At 35.2% G+C, this 21,266-nt stretch overlaps 1 protein-coding gene across 3 annotated transcripts; it reads right to left on the reverse strand.

Annotated features, from left to right (window-relative positions):
- Nucleotides 1–1,246: 1,246 nt before the first annotated feature.
- LOC108468478 (protein MAIN-LIKE 2) lies at nucleotides 1,247–5,576 on the reverse strand. Of its 3 annotated transcripts, none has more exons than XM_053031094.1 (7): nucleotides 5,350–5,576; nucleotides 4,690–4,806; nucleotides 3,751–4,395; nucleotides 3,389–3,556; nucleotides 2,870–3,259; nucleotides 1,886–2,774; nucleotides 1,247–1,739 (listed from the first exon to the last, which is right to left on the reverse strand). In XM_053031094.1, exons 2-6 carry the CDS (start codon nucleotides 4,795–4,797, stop codon nucleotides 1,917–1,919), a joined length of 2,169 nt encoding a protein of 722 aa, XP_052887054.1. In that variant the 5' UTR covers nucleotides 4,798–4,806; nucleotides 5,350–5,576; the 3' UTR covers nucleotides 1,247–1,739; nucleotides 1,886–1,916. The 3 variants fall into 3 exon arrangements, with proteins under 3 accessions (XP_052887054.1, XP_052887053.1, XP_017624874.1); XM_053031093.1 differs by having other exon boundaries at nucleotides 4,690–4,809; XM_017769385.2 differs by having other exon boundaries at nucleotides 4,690–4,841.
- Nucleotides 5,577–21,266: the final 15,690 nt, after the last annotated feature.

The raw sequence follows: 21,266 nt of genomic DNA on the forward strand, positions 1-21,266 counted from the left end.
AAAACTTTTAAACTAATAGTTTGATTGAATTTTAAAAATATTTGAAAATTGCTTGAATACTCCTTACTAATTTAAAACATTTCAATTCTAATATTAAAAGTTTTAAAGCAGTTTATCTATATATATATATATATATATATATATAATATAATATAATATAAATAGTTCTTAAATTTTCTATTTTATTTATAAAAGTGTAATAACTTTTTAAACATATATATTTAATTTAAATTTATAAATTTGAATGTTTAAAAATAATTCAATTGTTAAGGTATTGAAAATTGTTAAAATTTTCAATTTTAAAATAATTTTCAATATTACAAAACAAATAATTAAATGATTTAAAAATCCTGAAAATTTGAATTAAATTTAAATATTTAAATTTCGTGTATTATATTAAATTTTAATTATGTATCTTTTAATTTTTCAAATTTAAACAATTTCAATTTTAATCATGTATTTAAAATTTAACATAAAATATAATATATTTAAATTAATACATACAATCCCTTTCATCGCCGGAGTAAAAAAACATATATATATATAACAATAGTTTTTTTTTTTTCATAAAGGGTAAGGGTAGTAGAGGTTGTCCAGTCAAAGCCACAAATCCTACTCCAATCGATTATATCACAATGGTATCTAAAATGAAATGGCTCGGGAATCATTTTATCCCTGCATCAACCACATGAACATGGCCACAACAATCATGACAAGTTTGAATAAGGCGAACTAGTCTAAGCTCACAATCTCAAAGAAACAGAGGCATCCATTGAAGCTGTCCAAAACGAGTCCATGCCTGAATCTAGGAGACAGTCCATAGAAGGATGGAGCAGAGATTAACAGTAAACCTATAAACTTGTTGCTACAAAAGGATGCAATGGAGAAGAATTATGAATCAACAAGCTTTAGACTTGGGGAAACCCCAAACCAGATCTCATTTCCTCCAACAAGAAGAATGGCACATGTCAAACAAAACTGATTTGAATCCAAACCAATCGCAGGGTTTCTAACTGTGTAGAATAGGAAGTAGATCAGTCAGCAAGAGGAGGTATCCTTCTGCAAATTTTGGTTCTCAAAGAAAACATGTTTAAATAAGAGTATGCAACTCATTTTTGTTCATTAAAACCCCATTTCAGTGCCAGGAGATCATGGCCTTAAGATGTTGGAAAGTGGTTTAATTAGTTAAACCGCTCCATGAAAATCTGTGAAAATTGCTTAAAGAATTCAAAATCGCAACTCCAAGTTTAACCTCATTGGTTCTAAGAAATTGTACTTACAAAAGGCGTCTAGTATACTTACAATCTAAATCTCAGTATTTTCCATCTACTTCTCTCTCTCTGTTCCACTTGATCAGGATTTCCTTGAAATCCCAAAACATTGACCATGATAAAAAGAGTGCCAACAACATAAAACAATCTACTTCAATTACACATAACTAACACATCCATGCCGATACCAAAGGAAGAAACAGTAAACACCCTATACAATATTCTTAGAAACAAAAATGAACATGCCATGCAATTTGCATTAAGATGGCCAAAAAATAAAACTGTCATCTAAAATGGAAAGTGAAACTAATTTCTGTTAACCCGAGCTAATTCTACAAGCCACAGAGTGCCCTTAAAACAGGTCAGGCACTTCGAACTATTTGGAGTTACAATATAAATATCTTTTCTTTGTGCAACCAATTGTCCTTGCCACTAATACAAGGCTGAGACCCGTTCATCTTTTGCAGCCTGTAAAAGAAAAAAAATTGAAATCTCGTTTCAAGTGTAGCAGGCAGGAATGCGTGGTGCATGCCTAAAGTTTTTGGTGCATGTATGTGTACATGTATCTATCTATTTTATAAGCAAACACATTTAGCCAATTGTCAGAGAATTACCTCCAGAAAATACATGACAATGGTTCCACTTTTATGCTACAACACTATTATCACCCTGCTGTGCAAGATCCTCAGTGTTTTCGTGAGACAACTGTGGAGCAACCTCTACTTCCTCTTTTACCATTTGTTGATCACTGTGAACAGCATCAGAGGGTTGTGACTCGCTGACCTTATCGGTTGCACCATGAATTTGTGCTTCATTAACATCAGTGGCCACTAGTGTTTGGGGACCATTGATCCCATTAGTAGCATTACAACCTTGTGAGTCTTCGGGCTTGTTAGTTTCATTATGAATTTCTAAATCGGTGTTACCGTTGGTTGCATCAGGTAGCTCAAATGACTGTGGAATAACCTCTTCTACTGTTTTGGCAGTTTGCAAATCATTTTCACCAATAGAATTAAGCATATTCGAGTTGTCTGCCTCATTACTTGCATCACAAAAGTGTGAGGCATCAATCCCATCAGTTGCATCATGAAGTTGCATGTCATCAACTTTATGTGGTGTATCCAATAGCAGTGCAGCTTCACCTTCAAGAACTGTAAGTGGCAAATGATCTACCTCATCATTCGTGTGATGCGGATGTAATTGATCCACCTCAACCATGCCACAATACTGAGACTCATCCTCACTAGCTCCGTGACCTTCCATGGGATCATTACTACGCCTCCGTTTCCCAGTACCCTTTCTTCTCACCCTCTCCTTCCCCCTAGTCCTTTTGCCAAGTTCAGTTCCCACAATAGGTGACAAAACAATTGTACCTCCAACTTGGTCTCTCAAGCATTCTTGTGCAATAGACCTAATCCTGGAAATTGATTCAAACTGCTCAGGCAGCAGTCCTTTCAAAGGGAAAGTTTCGGCTAAGTATGAAATTTCCCGTACACCACCAATCTGTTTCATCAAAAAGAAAAAGAAAAGAGATGTACACATGAAATTTTCTGGGGACAGGACATAGACAATAGTTAACTAGTTAAGTATAGCCTTACTGTTCTCTGAAACTCTGAAGAGAGAGAAATAGGTCTCCCTACAACTTTACGAGTAATTCTCAAATACCACACCATGTATTCATTTTCATCTGCATCATCATCACCATCCACAATATGGAGTGCACGATCTGCCCATTCATTAAGTTCTGATTCCATTTTCCCAGACAAGTCCACACCACCATCAACTCCACGGCTTTTTCTTACCCATTGTGGCACATCTTCTGGGATAGGTTGTAGCATGCCATATTGCCTTAGGACACGATTAGGAAGGTGCCTTTCTGCCTTGTCAAAGCATATCAACATCGTTTTAGACCTCCCCAAAACCAAACTGTTTCTAATTTCCTCTGGGATTACAGTACTATCCATGTACTTGTAGGGAAGCCACTCTACCTATTTTTTAACAACAAACAGCCATATTACTCTTCCTTTAACTTTTCATCAGAAGCTGACTCTTACACATATGGCAACTAGAAACATAATTTTTATTTTAAAGAACAAAAGGAAATACCAATAACTTACATCACATGGTTCCAGGGAGTCAAGTGCCTTACGGTAGAAAACTACATCACGGTTTGTCGTTGGACCACTCTGCTTTCCCTTCCACCTCAGTACAAAAGGGAAATGATCGTGGATAGGGTCCCTGTTGAGCTTTGGTCGACCAATATTTAGATGATAGTAACTCCAACACTAAAAAAGAAGAATGATTATAAGTAGCAGAATTTTATCTAAATGTTGTCAATAACATTAGAAAAACTTCAGCTAGAAATCCTCCTAACTGCTTCCTTTTGTCAAAAGAAGTTGAAAGACAGCAGGCCCTTCAAAAGCACTTATAGAAGGAAAAGAAAAGGGTAGGAAAATGGGACATCAGAAAAGTGAATAACCTGAAGTAATGTCAAACATCCACAAATAGTGCTTTGGGATCTAACAGAGGCATTCCCAAGTGCCCTATACAAGAATGCTAATGCAGCTGCACCCCATGCATACCTCCCAGCATTCTCAAAATTTTCAAACAATGGAAGGTACATGACAGGGACCTTATTCCCTGTGGTGGTTGAAAAAATAGTGCTTCCCACAAGATACAAAAGGTAAGCACGTGTGTGGTGCTCAATCTCTTCGATCGTTGCATTTTCAGGACACTGAGAAAAGAACTCTTTCAACCAACTTAGCTTCACCATCCCACCACTTGCATAAGTAGAATCTGGTGCTTTCCCAAGATACTTTTCACACACCGTTCCACAAGTGGTATACGTTATTCCAATCACGGGCATCCCGTCAATTGCCAATCCCAGCAAGAAGGCAACATCTTGAAGAGTCACAGTCATTTCTCCAACAGTGAAGTGAAATGTATTAGTCTCTCTTCTCCACCTCTCAACTAAAGCTGAAATGAGCGGATTATCTAAACTAATGGCAGGTATCTTCCTCAAGTACCCAAATCCTGCTTTTTCCACCAATTCAATCTGTTTTGGGGTGAGTCTCCATTCTCCCAACTTTGATGTATGCTCATGACATCTAAGTGCACCACGCTCCTGTAATGCATGTATATATTATGTAATAATGCTAGTGTGTTTTAAATAAAAACGCATGCACAAGTCAAATTTACAATCACAATCAAAGAAACCCTTCACATATATAAGGACAAAACTAGTCTAGTGCATCAAGGCGATGAAACTGATAAACAACCAATCAAACAAACTAACAAATGAACCAGTGCATAAACGAATTCTACAAATTTTCACTTATCAAAGAAACACAAATTACATATCTGCAAATAAAGGGGGGGGGGGGGCGGAGAATGAGATTGGTGGGAATGAGAAACAGACCTGGCCATCCCAAACAGCTGAAGATACATGCTTGTCTTGATCATACAGTACTGAACGATCGATGGGTCCAGGATTGGCTGCAGATGGGTCCATTCCAATCTCTTCCATTGATTTTATCTTCTAAAATTTAAACCAAAATAAATCAAAGTGGCCTGAAATGCAGGCCAAAATAGATAGTTTAGTCCCGTAAATTAGCAGGATAGCCTCCATCACTGTTAATATATACTTAAATTTTACATTTTGGAGCCAATTCTTATCAAGCCCTTGAAACAAAGCACAGATAACTAAGATCAATTTCAAACTTTTTTTAACGAATTAATTGCAAACAAATGATATATATATACACATAAATATAAAAATTTGAAGAATCTCGTATTTGGGTGGTCCATTCAATTTAAAACCCTAGTTTCCGTTTAACTCTCGGAGGACAAATAAAAATGGAAAACTAAACAGAAAACAATATTTGGGTGTGAACATTTTGGTTGTTTAGATAAACGTTCTCTTTATAATTGTAATAATAAAAGGGAAAATCCAGAAATTGGAAATCAGAAAGCGAGCGTGAGGGTGAGGGTGAGGGTGAGGGGGAAAGAAACGACGCCGGAAAGCAAAAAAAATAAAAATTTAGATTTAAAAAAAAAAAGAAATTTGATTTTACTATACCTGAGTTTTAATCAAAACGACAGGAAAGAAAGAAAGCAGGCACCACCGTGAAGAAAATTTTCAGCGGAATTCAAAGCGAAATTAAAAAGAAAAAAAAAAACCGCAACCAAAACGCGTCGTTGCAGGGTTTTCTCCTCTTTGTACCGTGTGTGTGAAAGTCTCCAAAACTGGGATGTGGGTTCGCTTCGCTGCGCTGCGTTTATGAATGGATTCAAAATTTTCCATCCAATAGGCTATAGGCTTAGGGTAAATTACTATCTCACGTTGTTACACGTGGCATGTTTTTGGATGATTTGGGCATCGGCCTAATTTTTCTCTCCTCGAAGAAAATGGGCTTTTTTCATGCATATTTTGTTTCCTTTTCATTTAATTTTATTTATTACTTTTACTGAATTCAATTATCACTTCTTTTAATATAACCTTAACTATTGTCGCAAAATATGATTAACATTCACCCAAAAATATATATACTAGATTTTATTGTTAAAAAGTATCATGGAGATCTTGTATTAGTGTCACGGGTTGCTGATCAAAACCCGTGACAAATGTGCACAAAACTTCATGTGCACAAAACTTCATGTGAAGGTCAATTAATTAAATGAGCTCATTTGACTTAACTCAATTCGTGGAACATATGGAGAAATCTATTTACTTGAAGCATTGGTAGCATAGTAAAACACTCAGTAAAACCAGAGTTACCTTAGTGAATATTTGTCATCATAAGGGATAAGATTGTATAGTGTTTTAATCCCTTAGGGACTTTCATCTTATGGATAGGCTTGAATCTGAACCGTAGATGTTGTTTAAACCATACAATTGGATTTGGGTCTTACACGAGCCTACGAAAGTTTTAATACTAGCATGAGGTCGAATTAGGACTAAATTGTAATGCTTACAAAATTCCAGGTTGACGTTGCGACTTCAGAGGTTTCCTCGTCGTGACGTGACTCTCTGACTTAAGTTCATCATGACCTCGAGGCTATGTCACTGCAACGTGAGCCCTGAACTTTTTGTCATTGCGACATTGGGAGTACGTTGTCACGATGTGACCACTGAATTCCAATAATGTCAAAGTACCTATTCAAATATCCAAAGCAAACAACCTATACAAAATTGATGGCATCGATAGGGCTATTGACACAACTTTAAAATATTGTTACTCTACCCAAAAATAGAGAGAATTTATTTCCAACTATTGAATCTATTTTTCAGAATAACAAATTTTGTCAGTTTCTATTTGAGAAGAGATTTTTCATTTTCACACTAAAGAAAAGAAAATTATTTCTAGTTCTGTGTTTTGATTCGAATCGTTCGAGTCAACCCTTGAAACAACGAGAATAATGGAGAAGATCATTTAGTTGAAAGTCGGAAACGATAAGGATCCATCTATCCGAAAACACAAGTGTGAATTCGATCTAGGGTTTATTGCTATAAATATCATAAACTGGGTTAGTTTTCAAAATTTTTATTTCCCGTTGTACAAGAAAACCATTTTCGAACCAGATTTTTTCCAACAATATAATTCTCCCTATTATAACCATTTTTCTATTCCTAAAATATTATTTATTTAATTAAAATAAATTTAATTAATTCTTTCAATTAAATTATTTTCTTAACCCAATTCTAATTTTGTTAAAATCATAATGAATTTACCTTACTAGAATCTAAGTAAATAAATTTAGTTGTCTTGTTTAGTAAAACTACAATGACTACTTAATTTAATTCTCACTCTGAACTCAACTATTTAATTATAATCAATTAAATAATAAGTCAAAGATATTAAATTGATTTCTAAGTCATCTTTTGTTCCTTGCAAGAAAAATGCATTTACTGCGGATAAAAATACATGCAGTTTATTTCTCCTTTCATTGTTTTCATTCATTCAACATATCGATTATTGTTGCAATTCAAACATGATTGTGTTGAGTTAATGGAAGGACTGATTGGACATGTAAATTAGGGCTCAAATAATTTGTAATTAATTTTTGACTCTTCGTCTAATTACAACATTATTTAGTCATGAAATCAATCCACCAAAAGTACCATGATTGAAATTTCCCTTATTATATACCATTACAAAAGCAACTTATAATTTTGCTTGTATAATAACTTTGTCATTAGTGTGTTACCTTTATAGGATATTCTTAATCGCTTTGGGTCAAAATCTATTCAGCCAATATGATCTTATTTTATCTCATGGTAACAATTATATCTTCCACCATGAAAAATATCATTACTAAAAAATAGTAATGAAAATCATTTGTTCCTAATAAAGGACCTGTGGCAATGTTTCTTTTCTATAAGCCATGCAATTCCAATGAGAGGATATTATTTACCCTTTATTGAGCTACGAATTCTATTGTGGTAAATGAAGTCATGTCATACTGTCACACCCAAAAAATGATAGATCCAAAAAGGTGAGTAAGGTATGTAAGTAAATTGATTTGGCACTATGGTAGCATAATTTGCCACCTTGTTGGCTTGATGGGGAGTCAGAGTATTGACGCATACTAGCGTTAAAATATCCACCTGTTAATGGTATCTAAGGATTTAATTACAAGGTATCTTCAAGAAAAGAAAGATTACACCCAAGAAAGAGTACGCCTAAGGAACAGTACGTCCTAAGTGTTGGTTGAGCACGAAGAGCCTATCAAGTGTTTGAGAAAGATGTAGAAAACTTAATTGTCTTTAAGATCATGTCATACCCGAGTCATCGTCAAAGTATAGTACACTCAGTTTGCTTAAGCATTGTTCAAGTTAGTTCTCGTGATGAGATTAGTTGGGAATTAGTTGAATTGATTTGACCCTTCCCATGACTGATTAAACAGTAACGAAGATCTTCATCGGATTCTTTTTACCTTCCCCCGTATTTTTTGTGGGAAATCAGAATATTTGGGTAAGGTAAGCATTCTCACTTTTCAAAGTCCACAGTAGGAGGACAGGGAGTTTATGTAACACCCTTAACCCGTATCCATCGCCAGAACAGGGTTATGAAGCATTACCAGAGTTTACAATTCAAATGCATAAAAACTTCAAACATTTCATACCATCGCAATAAACATATTAAAAGCAAGTCAAAACATACATTATTGTCCCTTAAACGAGCCCTTGAGGCCTAAAATACACATTAGAAACAAGTCAGGACTAAATCGAAAACTTAGGAAATTCTTCAGAAAATAGTAAAAGTTTTCAACACTGTAGGGATCACACGGCCGTGTGACTCATACGATCAAGAGCACGTCCGTGTCTCAGGCCATGTGGGCATTCAAAATAAAGACAAATGGTTGTGTCCCAGCCCGTGTCCCTGCCAGTATAACTCACTGACTTGGGTCACACAGTTAAGTAACACGCCAGTGTGCCAGGTTGTGTACCTTTCGAAGTAACCCCACACGCCCGTGTGCCAGGCCGGGTGGTAGGCCATGTAACAACCTAACTTGCAACCTTTTGAAAGCTATAGGGGACACACGGCCGTGTTACCTGGCCGTGGGTCACACACGGCTGAGACACACTCTCGTGTCTCTGCCCGTGTGGACAAAAATAGGCCATTTTAAGAGCCATTTTTCTCACCCAATTTGTCATGTACCTACAACCAACTTTGCATATATAACCAAGCCATAATAAGACATCCAAAACAAGCATAAACAACATATATAAATATGGTAAAGTTTCATACAACCAGTATGTCCTTAGGCACCTCAAATGATAACATGTAAATATGTTCAATCATGCACTCTATTTGTCCAAAATACTCAATTAAATTATAGGCACATTAGCATCAATACATGGAATTTGGTTACCTTACCAAAGCATACTAAATGGTACTAAATAATCACTCAATTACTAGCCTTAACATGCATATGTGTCTTCTATAGAAAAATACCAATTCAGAACAAGTTATAAGACATATATAACATATACATTCAACTATCATTTCCCCTTTCATCATTCAAACACATTAAGCAAATTATCAACCATATTAAGGTTAATGTTTACATGCCAAAACTAAGCATATAACATCATTAAGTGCCAAATCACAAGCCAAACCAAATGGCCATATTCACAACCAAACATATAGGCCAACATTAGCCAAAATACCTATACATGTCGTTATAACCAAAATTAAACATCCGAATGTACCAAAAGAGCCGATGGATAATGTGATATAGCTCCGACAAGCTTCCAACCTAATTGAGCTTCTGACTCACTATAAAACACAAAAAAATAACATAGAGTAAGCATTTAAGCTTAGTAAGTTCATGTAACATAGAAGTTAATTTACCATTTAATCTTATAATAGGTAAGTATATAGGTAAGTAAAGAAACATATCCCAACACATTTTGGCCAAATGCCTAAACACATATACATCAACCATGTTAGCCATGTAAATAAACATATAAGCCAATAACCGTAGATGAACATAACCATTTATCAATTTCCATATACATGTATCATCCATTTCATTTTTCCATATATCATATAACCATATTTTTATGTAGTTCACATGTATACCTGTAATAGTTCGTATTGAACTCTTATCGGTCCGTATCAAAATATTTCCCGTTGAACCATTTAGAATGTCGTTGGATACCCGGGATAGCTCACACATAGTGTGTTAGCTCATATAATTGTAATCCATCAATTCATGTACATGTATGCTCACTCGAGCAGTAGATCAGTAGGCTTTTACGAGCTATAAATCGGTATGCTCTCACGAGCTGTAGAGTATTCACAAAACATGTAGGGCCTCAACCAAATCATGTAACCCTAATGACATCTCATTTGTATCCTACGAATTCCTAAGGTTCAAACGGGGCTCGGTAATCGTCACACATTGTTGGATATGCACTCGATATTTATGTATGAAAAATCATAACATTTATATATTTCAATTAAAAACACATAAACACAATTTAATTACACGAACTTACCTCGACGAGTATATGTAAATACGGAGGCGGTTAATCTGAGACTTTCTCTTTGCTCTGATCTAACTCTGTACGAGGCTTAATTGGATCTATACGAATAAATTTAACTCAATTTAACATATAATTTATTCAATTTAATCCAAAAAATATTTTGGTAAAATTACCATTTTGCCCTTATACTTTTAATTTCTTTGCAATTTAGACCCTAGGCTCGGAAAATGAAATTCATGCCATTTTACCCCTACCCAAGCCTAGTCGATTATTATAAAAACTTATAGTAGCCCACATATTTAATAAATTCACAAGTTATACCATAATTTATCACATTTTTCAATTTAGCCCCTAATTGAGAATTTTATCAAAAATCTCTTAACAGAAATTATTTTATCTAACAACAACCATCCATTTTCTTTCATCAAACATCAAAACTCATGTATACTCACCAATGGAAAAACCCTAAAAGTTTAAAATTTTCACAAATTAGTCCCTGGGCTAGCTAGATTAAGCTACAACGCTCCCGAAAACATAAAAATCATTAAAAACGAGACAAAAATCACTTACAATCAAGCAAGGAGAAGTTGCCAAAATTAAAAGCTCAACAATGGCTTCCTAAACCTTAGCATTTGGTTGAAGTTGAAGAATAAAAGATGATAGCTTTGTCTTTCGTTTTATTTAATTATAACTTTATTTACTAATTACCAAAATAACCTTAACAATTAATAAAAATTTCCATAATATCAAACCATGTTCATCCACTAACACCATTTATGGTATAATTACCATATAAGGACTCAAAATTTAAATTTCTATAGCTATTTAATACTTTTAGCTACTAAAACTCAACTTTTGCACTTTAGGCAATTTAGTCTTCTTTTTTTTTTATCAAATTGAGCATGTAAACGGTAAAATTTCTTAACAAAATTTTTATATGGTATTACTATCATGTTGAAAGAAAGAAAATAATAATAAAATAAATTTTTTGACTTCGAATTTGTGGTCTCGAAACCACTATTCTGATTTCACTAAAAACGGGCTATTATAGTTTATATCTAGTATGCGAGAAGACATTCTAGATGACTTTTACGTTTTGATTCTTCTTTCCAACGTAAATATTCTTTTCTTCTTCGTTAAGGTAAAGCTAAGACCTCATTTAACCAATGGATGATTTAACCGTCTGATAAGTCTTATATTGTATGTTATGATTGTTATTGAGGAAAGATGTTAAAATGTGTAAGAATAGTAGTGAGTGAGTGAAAGGCCCTACATAGGGGTCGCACATAGTTGAAATGTTAGTGAACTACCTGTACATGGGGATTCTAATGGAAATTATATTATCTTGTAAGTAGTTACTGCTACTAGATGGGGAACGAAAATCAAAACAAAAACTCCAAGTTGAAGTAAAGGTAAGTCTCTTGTGAGTCTTTAGACCCGACTTCTACAAACTATATTATGATGATTCCTTATACTGTAACATCCTAATTTTGGGCCTAGTTGGAACAGTGGTTTTGGGACCCCGAATCCGATGTAGTAAATCTTGTTTTTATTATATTTTCATGGTCTTCAGTTTCACGGAATGATTTCATGAAAATTTCGTTCGAAAATTCTGACGTTTGGGCACTCAGTTTAGTCAAAAAGACTAAATCGTAAAAAGTGCAAAAGTTGAATTCTACATGTTAGAGGTGTCCAATTGATATGAAATTTTAAATTAGAGGTCCTTAGATGGAAATTATACCATCTGTTAAGTTATTGGACAAAAATGAGTATGGAGAGATAAATTTTCAAAGAAAGGCTAAAAGGGCATTTTGGTCATTTGGTAAATAAAAGAATAAAAAGGGAAAAACAAGTCAAAATTGTGTCCATCTTCTTCCTCCCTTAGCTAAAATTTTCAAGACACCATAGCTAGGGGTTTTTCAACTTTCAAGCTTGATAGTAAGTGCATCCTAGCCTCGTTTTTAATGTTCTTTACGTTTTTGAAGTCGTATTCATCTGATCTTTTCCATTTCTACCATTATTTTGAAGTAGGGTTCATGTTTAAAAATTTACCCATGTGTGACATGCATGTATTTTGATGTCTAATGGTAGAAAAAGAAAGTTTGATGTGTAATAAACAACTTTTACTAGGTGATTTTTCATGAAAATACCTAAAAGGGACCTATTTGTAAAAGTTGTAAAATGTGTAGTAAAAATTTGATTTGATGAAAAATGTGGGCTGATATGAGCATGTGTGTGGGTCAGCTAGGCTTGGGTAACAAATAAATTGAATGCATTTCATTTTACGAGCCTAGGGACAAAAATATAAATATGTTAAAATTTAGGGGCAAAAATGTAATTTTGGTATAGTATATTTTTGGACTAAATTGAGTAATGTGATAACTAAATAAGCTAAATTTGTTATTATAGATCAAGATAAACAAAGTTCGGACCTTGATTGGGGGAAAAATAAGGTTATTGACGATTAGATCCATTTATACTATTTTTGTACCGAGGTAAGTTTGTGTGTAAATAATGCAACTTATATTATGTATTTAATATTTTCTTATTGCATGACTTGTACAATTATCATTATGGATTCATTCGATAAAGATTCGATACAGCGAAATTCTTGGTTAAACCTTAGGAATGTTAGGATACAAATGTCATGACATTATGATTATGAGTTTACGTGTAAAACCATATCTGGGATATGGCATCGTTATGAGATTTCGTGTAAGACCATAGCTAGGCTATTGGCATCGATATGAGATCCCATGTAAGACCAAATCTAGGATATGACATTGGTATGATTCTATGTGTATGTGATTCTCGAGTATCCTTTAGTATTCTAAGTGGTTTAATGGGTGATTTAAAGATTATGTCAAAGATGTGAAAGATTATGATTATGTTATGAAGTGGTACAAATACGTACACAAAACTCATGAGAAATTATCTTAGTTTAAGATGCACTATTGGTAAGGATGCAAATGAGTAAGATATGTTTATGATCACTTGATGATTTTATGCTAATTTACATTGTGTTATGTGTAGGTTATTGTATGTTAAAAGTTGAATATTGTTTACATGCTAACTTACTAAGCTTAAAGCTTACCTCCTCTATTTTCATTTCTTATAGTGTCATCAAGCCAGCTCGGGGATCGAAGACGGTAGGAGAGTCACTCACACTATTAAATTATCATTTTAGGTACTTATTATTACATTATTTTGAGTTATGACATGTATAGGGACTTGGTCTTTTTGTGATATGTGTCACTATTGATTTGGCCAAACGTATTGGCTTGTAATGGTATTTGATTCATTTTGTAAATGGCCATTTGGTATTGGCTAATATTGGTTAAGTATTTATACATATAGTGATGCCTTTCATGGATAGAGTTATTGTATGGTTTGTGATGATAATTATGAAATGTTGTATGTGATAGAAAATAGCATGTAATTGATGTGTGGATGTCCTGGTTGTGGCTCAATTGGTTGTGTGTATATGTTTGGATTGGTGTTGTTTGATGTTGTGTGGGTTGGCGCAAGTAAGGGCGGCGAAAAGGCTTGGTAAATATCCTTATTTTTTTGTCCCACGGGTCGACACACGGGCGTGTGTCTAGGCCGTGTGTGACACATGGCTTGCCCTATGGGTGTGTGATTTGGCCATGTGTCCCCTGTATTTTGAATTTTAGCTTTAAATTGGCCATACGGGTAGAGACATGACAGTGTGTCTCAGCCGGGTGAAGGACACGGCCTAGGGACATGGGCATGTGAAGTCTACACCTATTTTAGGAAAAATTATGAAAATTAAATCACCCACATGGCTTAGCACACGGACGTGTATCTTGGCCGTGTGACCCTAATTTGTTGATGAAATCATAAACAGAGAGTTACACGGGTTAGGGACACGGGCGTGTGTGATCACATGGCCTGCCCACACGGCCTGCCCACACGAGTATGTGACCTTTGTTTTTATGAAAAATTTTCAAAGTGTTTGAAAAGTTTCCAAAGATATCGGTTTAGTCCTGAACCGTTTCCAATTATGTTTTGGGCCTCGTAGGCTCGTCTAAGGGACGATATGAATGTTTTTGAAAAGTTTTAATTTGGACAGAAGTTTATGTCTCAGTTTTGCATGATTGCTTGTGTATAAGTTCGGTAATGCCTCGTACCCTATTCTGGAATCAAATATAGGTGAGGGATGTTACATTTAGTGGTATCAGAGCTACGGTTTAGTCGATTCTCAGACTAACATAGTGTGTGTACGAGTCTAGCTATATATGTCATAAATGAACTGTGATACTGTAATGACTCCTAACAATTGAAAATTGTGTTTTCATATAGTAATGGATCCCAACCGAGCCGAGGTTGATGAAGTTAAAAGTAATACGTCAGCTCCCACTCAAAGGGCAACGTCATCTGATAGTAGACCCCCTTTAGTTAGTCAAGGAGAAAGAGGCAGGGAAGCCTTCCTCCATATGATGAACGCATGGTATACGGAGTTCGTTCAAATGAACCTGAACGCTCAACCCCCTCCACCCCCACCTATTCCTTAGCTTATTCTCATAGCACCTCAAGGTATGGACTTTATAAGATTGAACAGGCCTCTAGTTGATAAGATTTGAAAACAAGAAGCCGAAGAGTTCTGAGTTGGTATAGATGATGATTCCGAAAGGGCAGAGTTCTGGCTTGAGAATACCATTAGGGTGTTTGATGAGTTGTCATGCACACCTGAGGAAGGTATGAAATGTGTTGTATTACTTTTGAGAGACTCGACTTATCAGTGGTGGAACACCCTTATGTCGGTTGTACCAATAGAGAGAGTTAATTGAGAATTTTTCCAAGAAGAGTTTCGTAAGAAGTACATTAGCCAAAGGTTTATCGATTAGAAATGAAAAGAATTTCTTGAGTTAAAACAGGGTCGAATGACGGTAACGGAATATGAGTATGAGTTAGTGAGACTGAGCAAATACGTTTGAGAATGTGTTTCGATTGAAGCCATCATGTGTAAGAGATTTGAAGATGGGCTGAACGAAGACATCCGATTATTTTTTGGAATTCTGGAACTAAAAGAATTTGTTGCGCTTATAGAGAGAGCTTGTAAGGCCGAGGAGTTGGCTAAAGGGAAAGGAAAAACCGAGTTTGAGTCTCGAGACTCGAAGAAGAGACAGATGGGTAAGTCACTTCGGTCCTCATCTAAGAAACCGTGAGAATTTAATACTCAATCGAATGCTTCAGTTGGGTTTTCAAATAGAAACCATGGGAAACAGTATTCGGGTTATAAGGCTCAGACTACTTCGATAGCGAGTATGGGTAATGCTCGACCTAGTAAACTTGAATGTCTATATTGCGGTAGACGTCACCCTAGTGAGTGTCAGGTGAATGATCGAACTTGTTTCAAGTGTGGTTCCCAAGATCACTTCATTAGAGATTTCCCCGAGATGGTTGAAAAAGAGAAATTTCAGAGTATAAGATCGGGTAATACTACTCCTACAAGGAGGCCACAGAGAAATCCAGGAAACAGAGTGAGTAACAAGAGTGCACCTAGAGACCCAGCTATGAGATCCGAGGGTAGAGCACCTGCGAGGACTTATGCTATTCGCGCTCGCGAAGAAGCTTCTTCTCCTAATGTGATTACAGATACTTTTTATCTCTATGATACTCATGTCGTTTCTTTGATTGATCTGAGATCAACCCATTCCTATGTTTGTATGAAATTGGTATCTAGTATCAATATGCCTATTGAGTCTATAGAATTTGTGCTAAAAGTGTCGAACCCTCTAGGCAAGCATATGTTAGTTGACAAAGTATGTAAGAATTGTCCTATGATGATTAGAAGTCATTGTTTTTCTGCTAATTTTATGCTTTTGCAATTTGATGAATTTGATGTAATTCTTGTATGGGTTGGTTGACCATTCATGATGTGGTAGTAAATTTTAGAAGAAAAATCATTGAATTGAAAAGTGAAAGTGGTGATATTCTTCGGGTTAAATTAGATGAATTGAAGTGATTACCAGTTGTGATCTCTACTATGATAGCTCAGAGGTATATGAGAAAGGGGTGCGAATCTTATCTTGCCTTTGTGTGGAATACCAAAGTGTCTGAGTTAAATATTCAGTCAGCGCCGGTAGTATGTGAGTATTCAGATGTGTTTCTGGAAGAGTTACTCGGATTTCCTCCATTTAGAGAAGTTGAATTTGGTATTGAGTTAGTCCCTAGCACTGCACCTATTTCAATTGCTCTGTATAGAATGACTCCAATAGAATTAAAAGAGTTGAAAGCTCAGTTGGAAGATTTGACGGATAAAGGTTTTGCGAGACCTAGTTTATCTCCGTGGGGTGCACTAGTATTATTTGTGAAAAAGAAAGACGACTCTATAAGACTTTGCATTGATTACCGACAACTTAATAAAGTGACCATAAAGAATAAGTATCCTTTTCCAAGAATAGATGATTTTTTTGACCAATTCAAAGGGGCCACATGGTTTTCAAAGATAAACTTGAGGTCTGGTTACTATCAGTTGAGAGTTAAAGACTCGGATGTGCCGAAAACTACATTTCAAACGAGGTATGGTCACTATGAATTTTTGGTTATGCCTTTTGGTTTAACAAATTCTCCCGCTGTGTTTATGGACTTAACGAATCGAATTTCTAGACCATACTTAGATAAGTTTGTGGTTGTGTTTATCGATGATATTTTGATTTATTCTCGAAATGAGTTCGAGTATGCTGAGCATTTAAGAACTGTTCTACAGACTTTGAGAGATAAACAGTTGTATGCTAAGTTCAGTAAAAGTGAGTTTTGGCTTCAAGAAGTTGGATTCTTGGGGCACATTGTTTCAGGTGATGGTATTCGAATTGACCCAAGATTTCAGCAATTGTTGATTGGAAACCACCGAGGAATGTATCTGAGGTTAGAAGCTTTCTAAGCTTAGCTGGTTATTATAGACAATTTGTTAAAGGATTTTCCATGATTACTACTCTGATGACAAAGTTTCTACAGAAGGATGTCAAGTTCGAATGGTCAGAAAGGTGTCAACAGAGTTTTGAGAAGTTGAAGGCATTGTTGATTGAGGCACCGATTTTAGTACAACATGAATCGGGAAAAGAGTTTGTGATTTATAGCCATGCGTCACTGAATGGGTTAGGATGTGTGTTGATGCGAGAGGGCAAGGTGATAGCCTATGCCTCGAGATAATTGAAGCCACATAAGAATAATTACCCGACGCATGATTTAGATTTGGCCGCTATTGTGTTTGCTTTCAAGATTTGGAGACAACTTTTGTACGGTGAGAAATGTCATGTTTTTACCGACCATAAGAGTTTAAAGTATTTGATGACTCAGAAGGTGATGTGAGCACGCCCGGGGCATTCTCGAATGCAAATCATGAATCAATCGAGCTTCCAAAAGGCCCCATGACTCGAGCTCGAACCAAGTAAATTCAAGATGCTTTATCCGCATTGGTGTTGCGCATTTGGGATGACAACAAGGTCTATGACGTTGGAGGAGCTAAGGATAACTCCTTGAAGACTCCATGCACCATTTTGCAATCCGATCTCAGCTCCTCTTCAGCTCCCCATGCGCCATTCAGCTCCCATCAGCTCACTTGAGCTCGATTCAGCTCGTTTGAGCTAGAATTCAGCTTGATCTAGCTCATTTCTTTTTCATTCCAATAAATTAAGTTTTAATCTAGACTATAATTAAGTTTTCTACAGCTCATGCCGAAACCCTTAGCTCAATTTAGCTCATTAAGTGTTTGACTATTTTTGAGCTAGCCAAATTTACTTGATAGTTGACTTATAATTATTATGTTTGAATTTAGTTAATTTCATTAAGTTGTTTAATTATTAATTATGATTTTATGAATAGTTATATTTTATTTAATTGTGTGTTTAATTCATGTAGGTTAGCCGAATATGGAAGGTACATTCATGAAGAGATGCATGAACAGGAAAGTTCAATGAATGAGAAGATTCATGCACGGCCTGGTTCAATGCTTGGGGGAAATTAAGTTCATGTTCATGGGAGGTTAATTACATGCATGTGGGTTGAGAAGATACATTCACTTTGGACGGCACACATGCATGAATGAAGAGCATTTAATGAATGTTCATGTACGGCCAGATTCAAGCTCCCTTTTAGTTCAATGCATGGCCGAATGTATGGGGTGAAATACATGAATTGTTTGCTGCCCAAATGACTTCCCTAGGTGTCTTTTCGGCCAAGAGACACTTCTTGAATGTTTCATTCATCCCATGGCCAAATTTAGACAAGCTATTGAGTTCCCAAGACTTCACATTCATCCAAGATGCTTTGCTTACACATGAAGCTGTCCAATGGAGTTCCTATCAGCTGAATCTAGTCCTAGCAAATTAAAGACTTGTTCTAGATTATTCTAGTGCATTCATAGCTGAATTTATTTAGTCTTTAAGCTATTAGTTTGTCCGTTCGGCTACTATTTGTTAGCCTATAAATAGTTTGCACATTTCATTGTAAAGGGACTTTTGCCAAATTTGTTAATGAACATTTGTTCTTGTGAGGTTGCTTCCTCTCATATCTCGTACAAGTTTCGAAAGACTTATCTGGCTTGTACTAGTGGCGTCAATCATCTTGTTTTGAACTTATCACCAATTTTGGTGTGGCATTCACCTATCCATCAATCCATAATTTTTTTCACCTTAACAATATAGGAATCGGGGTGACACTTCTTAGTGTTGAATCATTCTTGACGTTAACTTCGTTTTCCATTCCCAACTTTTAACTTTCTTTCTTGTTAACCCAAATCGAACCATCTATCATTCATCCATCTTTGCTACCCTTAACCGAACCTATTGCTAAACTTACCCTTCTTGAAACCTTCCGCTAACCCATCCATTTTCATTCACTTCTAATTCTTAAACTCGAAGCACGAGTGACTCTCTCGAACGACGATCGGGCAACTAAGTGAATTCGACTCATCAACCCGAGCTGGATCGCATCATTTGGTATCAAAACTTGTAAATCGAGAGGCGCCGACATTCGTATCAAGTTCTTATTAGGTTCGTAGTTGTAAAAAAAATTTAGTTGTAATTTTCATTCTCACTATTATAATAGTGATATTGTGAAGTATTAAAAAAAAGAAAAAAATATACGAAATTAAAAAAAATATACAAAATTAAAAAAAAAGTGTGTGATCAAGATCTGTTCTTTTGGTTTTATATTTTGTTCCGATCTTCAATCTTTCTTTCCATCAATTCCCCCCCAAAACGCCACACTACACCAAAGACTATTTTTCTTTTAGCCTACCCGTACACCGTGACATTCTAACCTTTGTAACCATCTTGAAACTGACCCCAAGGCACCAAGACAAGTCGAAAGAAACAAAATACGAGGTTACGAGAGTAAGCTTGAGTGGTAAAAGGCTAGAGTGTGTGAGAACATTCGAGAGTTGAAAAGCCAAAAACGAGCGAAAACACGAGTGTGAGTGCCATCATTCTTTCTTTCCGAGTGAACTCGTGAGGATTTTGTAGTGAGGACTTTGTGTCTATTTTTATAATAGCCCAAAATTGGGTCTAGTTAGAACAGAGGTTTCGGGACCACAAAATCTGAGATATAAATAATTATTTTATGATTATTTTGAGGTCTATGATATGATTGCATGATTGTGTGAAAATTTCGTGAAGAAATTCTATGCATAAAGTGCTTAATTCGAAGTTAGGGACTAAATTGAATAAGTTGCAAAACTTGCATTCTAGAAGTTTCTAGTATGAAATTGATTTGAAATATTAATTAGGAGGTCTTAAATAGCAATTTGATCAATTTCTAAGTTATGGACAAAAATTGGACATGGATGGAATTTTTGGAAAGTTTAGTAGTAAGGGTATTTTAGTCATTTAGGGGTAAAATGAATTAAAATACAAAATTAAAAGCCAATTTTGCTCATCTTCTTCACCATGGACGTGTATACCAAGGGAGACTCCATGTCTAGGGTTTTCAAGCTTCCCAAGCTCAATTGTAAGTCCGTTCTAACCCGCTTTTCAAGTTCTTTACGTTTTGGAGTCCCAGAACTTGATTTAGCTTATGCTAGCAATAATTCAACCTAGGGTTCATATTTGGAAAAATACCCATAGGTAAAATTTGTGTATTCTGGTGTTTTATGATACAATATGAGGTTTTAAGTTATGTTAGACAACTTGTGCTACTCGGTTTTAAGTGAAAACGAGCAAAAGGGCTTAATCGGTAAAAATACCTAATAGTCATAAGTATATGTTAGAGTGAGAATTTGATGTTGCCATAGAAGGGAAAAGTGATCATCATGTCATAAAACATAAGAATAAGGGATGAAGTTTAATTCCCGAGCCTAGGGGCAAAAGTGTAAATATGCAAAAGTTTAGGGGCAAAATTGTAATTCTTCCAAAGTTTGAGTTAAAGGACTGTTTTGAATAGTAAATTAATTAAATAAGTAAAATATGATGTTTTAGGTCCCGGAAAACGAGATTTGAACCTAGAATAAGAGAAAAATTAAAAATTGGGAAAGTTGGTAAAATGGCCGTTTTAATATCAAGGTAAGTTCATATGTATAATAAGCATTAATTTATGCATGTTTCAATGTAAAATTGATATATTTACTATGATCTCCGAGGTGTTGAAAGTATGTAAGTTGGTATGTAATTTATATTTGAAAGTTAAATTTAGTGAATTAATTGAATTATGTTAAATTAAATGATTATGGTGCCAAGTTTATGAATTGATTTAAAAATATGTCTATGGTACATGAAGTGCATTGAATTATCATACATAAATGTGATTTCTATGATTATGGATATTATGGGAAATTGTAAGTTCATATGATTTTTAATAAGACAATGTGTAATTTAATGTTATTGTGTTGATATTAAATGAGATGTAAGTTTATATGTAAGTAATACATCACTATTACTTGTATTATGATATTTTATAAAATATTGGAAATATGTTTGTGGATAATTACTTGATTGGTGAAATTGTTGGAAAAGAGAGAAATCCCAGTTGAACCTTGGAAA

The sequence above is a fragment of the Gossypium arboreum genome, chromosome 7, assembly GCF_025698485.1.
Source record: "Gossypium arboreum isolate Shixiya-1 chromosome 7, ASM2569848v2, whole genome shotgun sequence".
Lineage (NCBI taxonomy): Eukaryota > Viridiplantae > Streptophyta > Magnoliopsida > Malvales > Malvaceae > Gossypium > Gossypium arboreum.

Excerpts from the sequence above, each read along its gene's own strand:
- LOC108468478 (XM_053031094.1), bottom strand. The coding sequence starts at position 4,797 with ATGGAAGAGATTGGAATGGACCCATCTGCAGCCAATCCTGGACCCATC. Across the intron at positions 3,557-3,750 it reads GATGTTTGACATTACTTCAG|TGTTGGAGTTACTATCATCT; the intron begins GTTATTCACTTT and ends CTTCTTTTTTAG. Across the intron at positions 3,260-3,388 it reads ACTCCCTGGAACCATGTGAT|GTAGAGTGGCTTCCCTACAA; the intron begins GTAAGTTATTGG and ends GTTAAAAAATAG.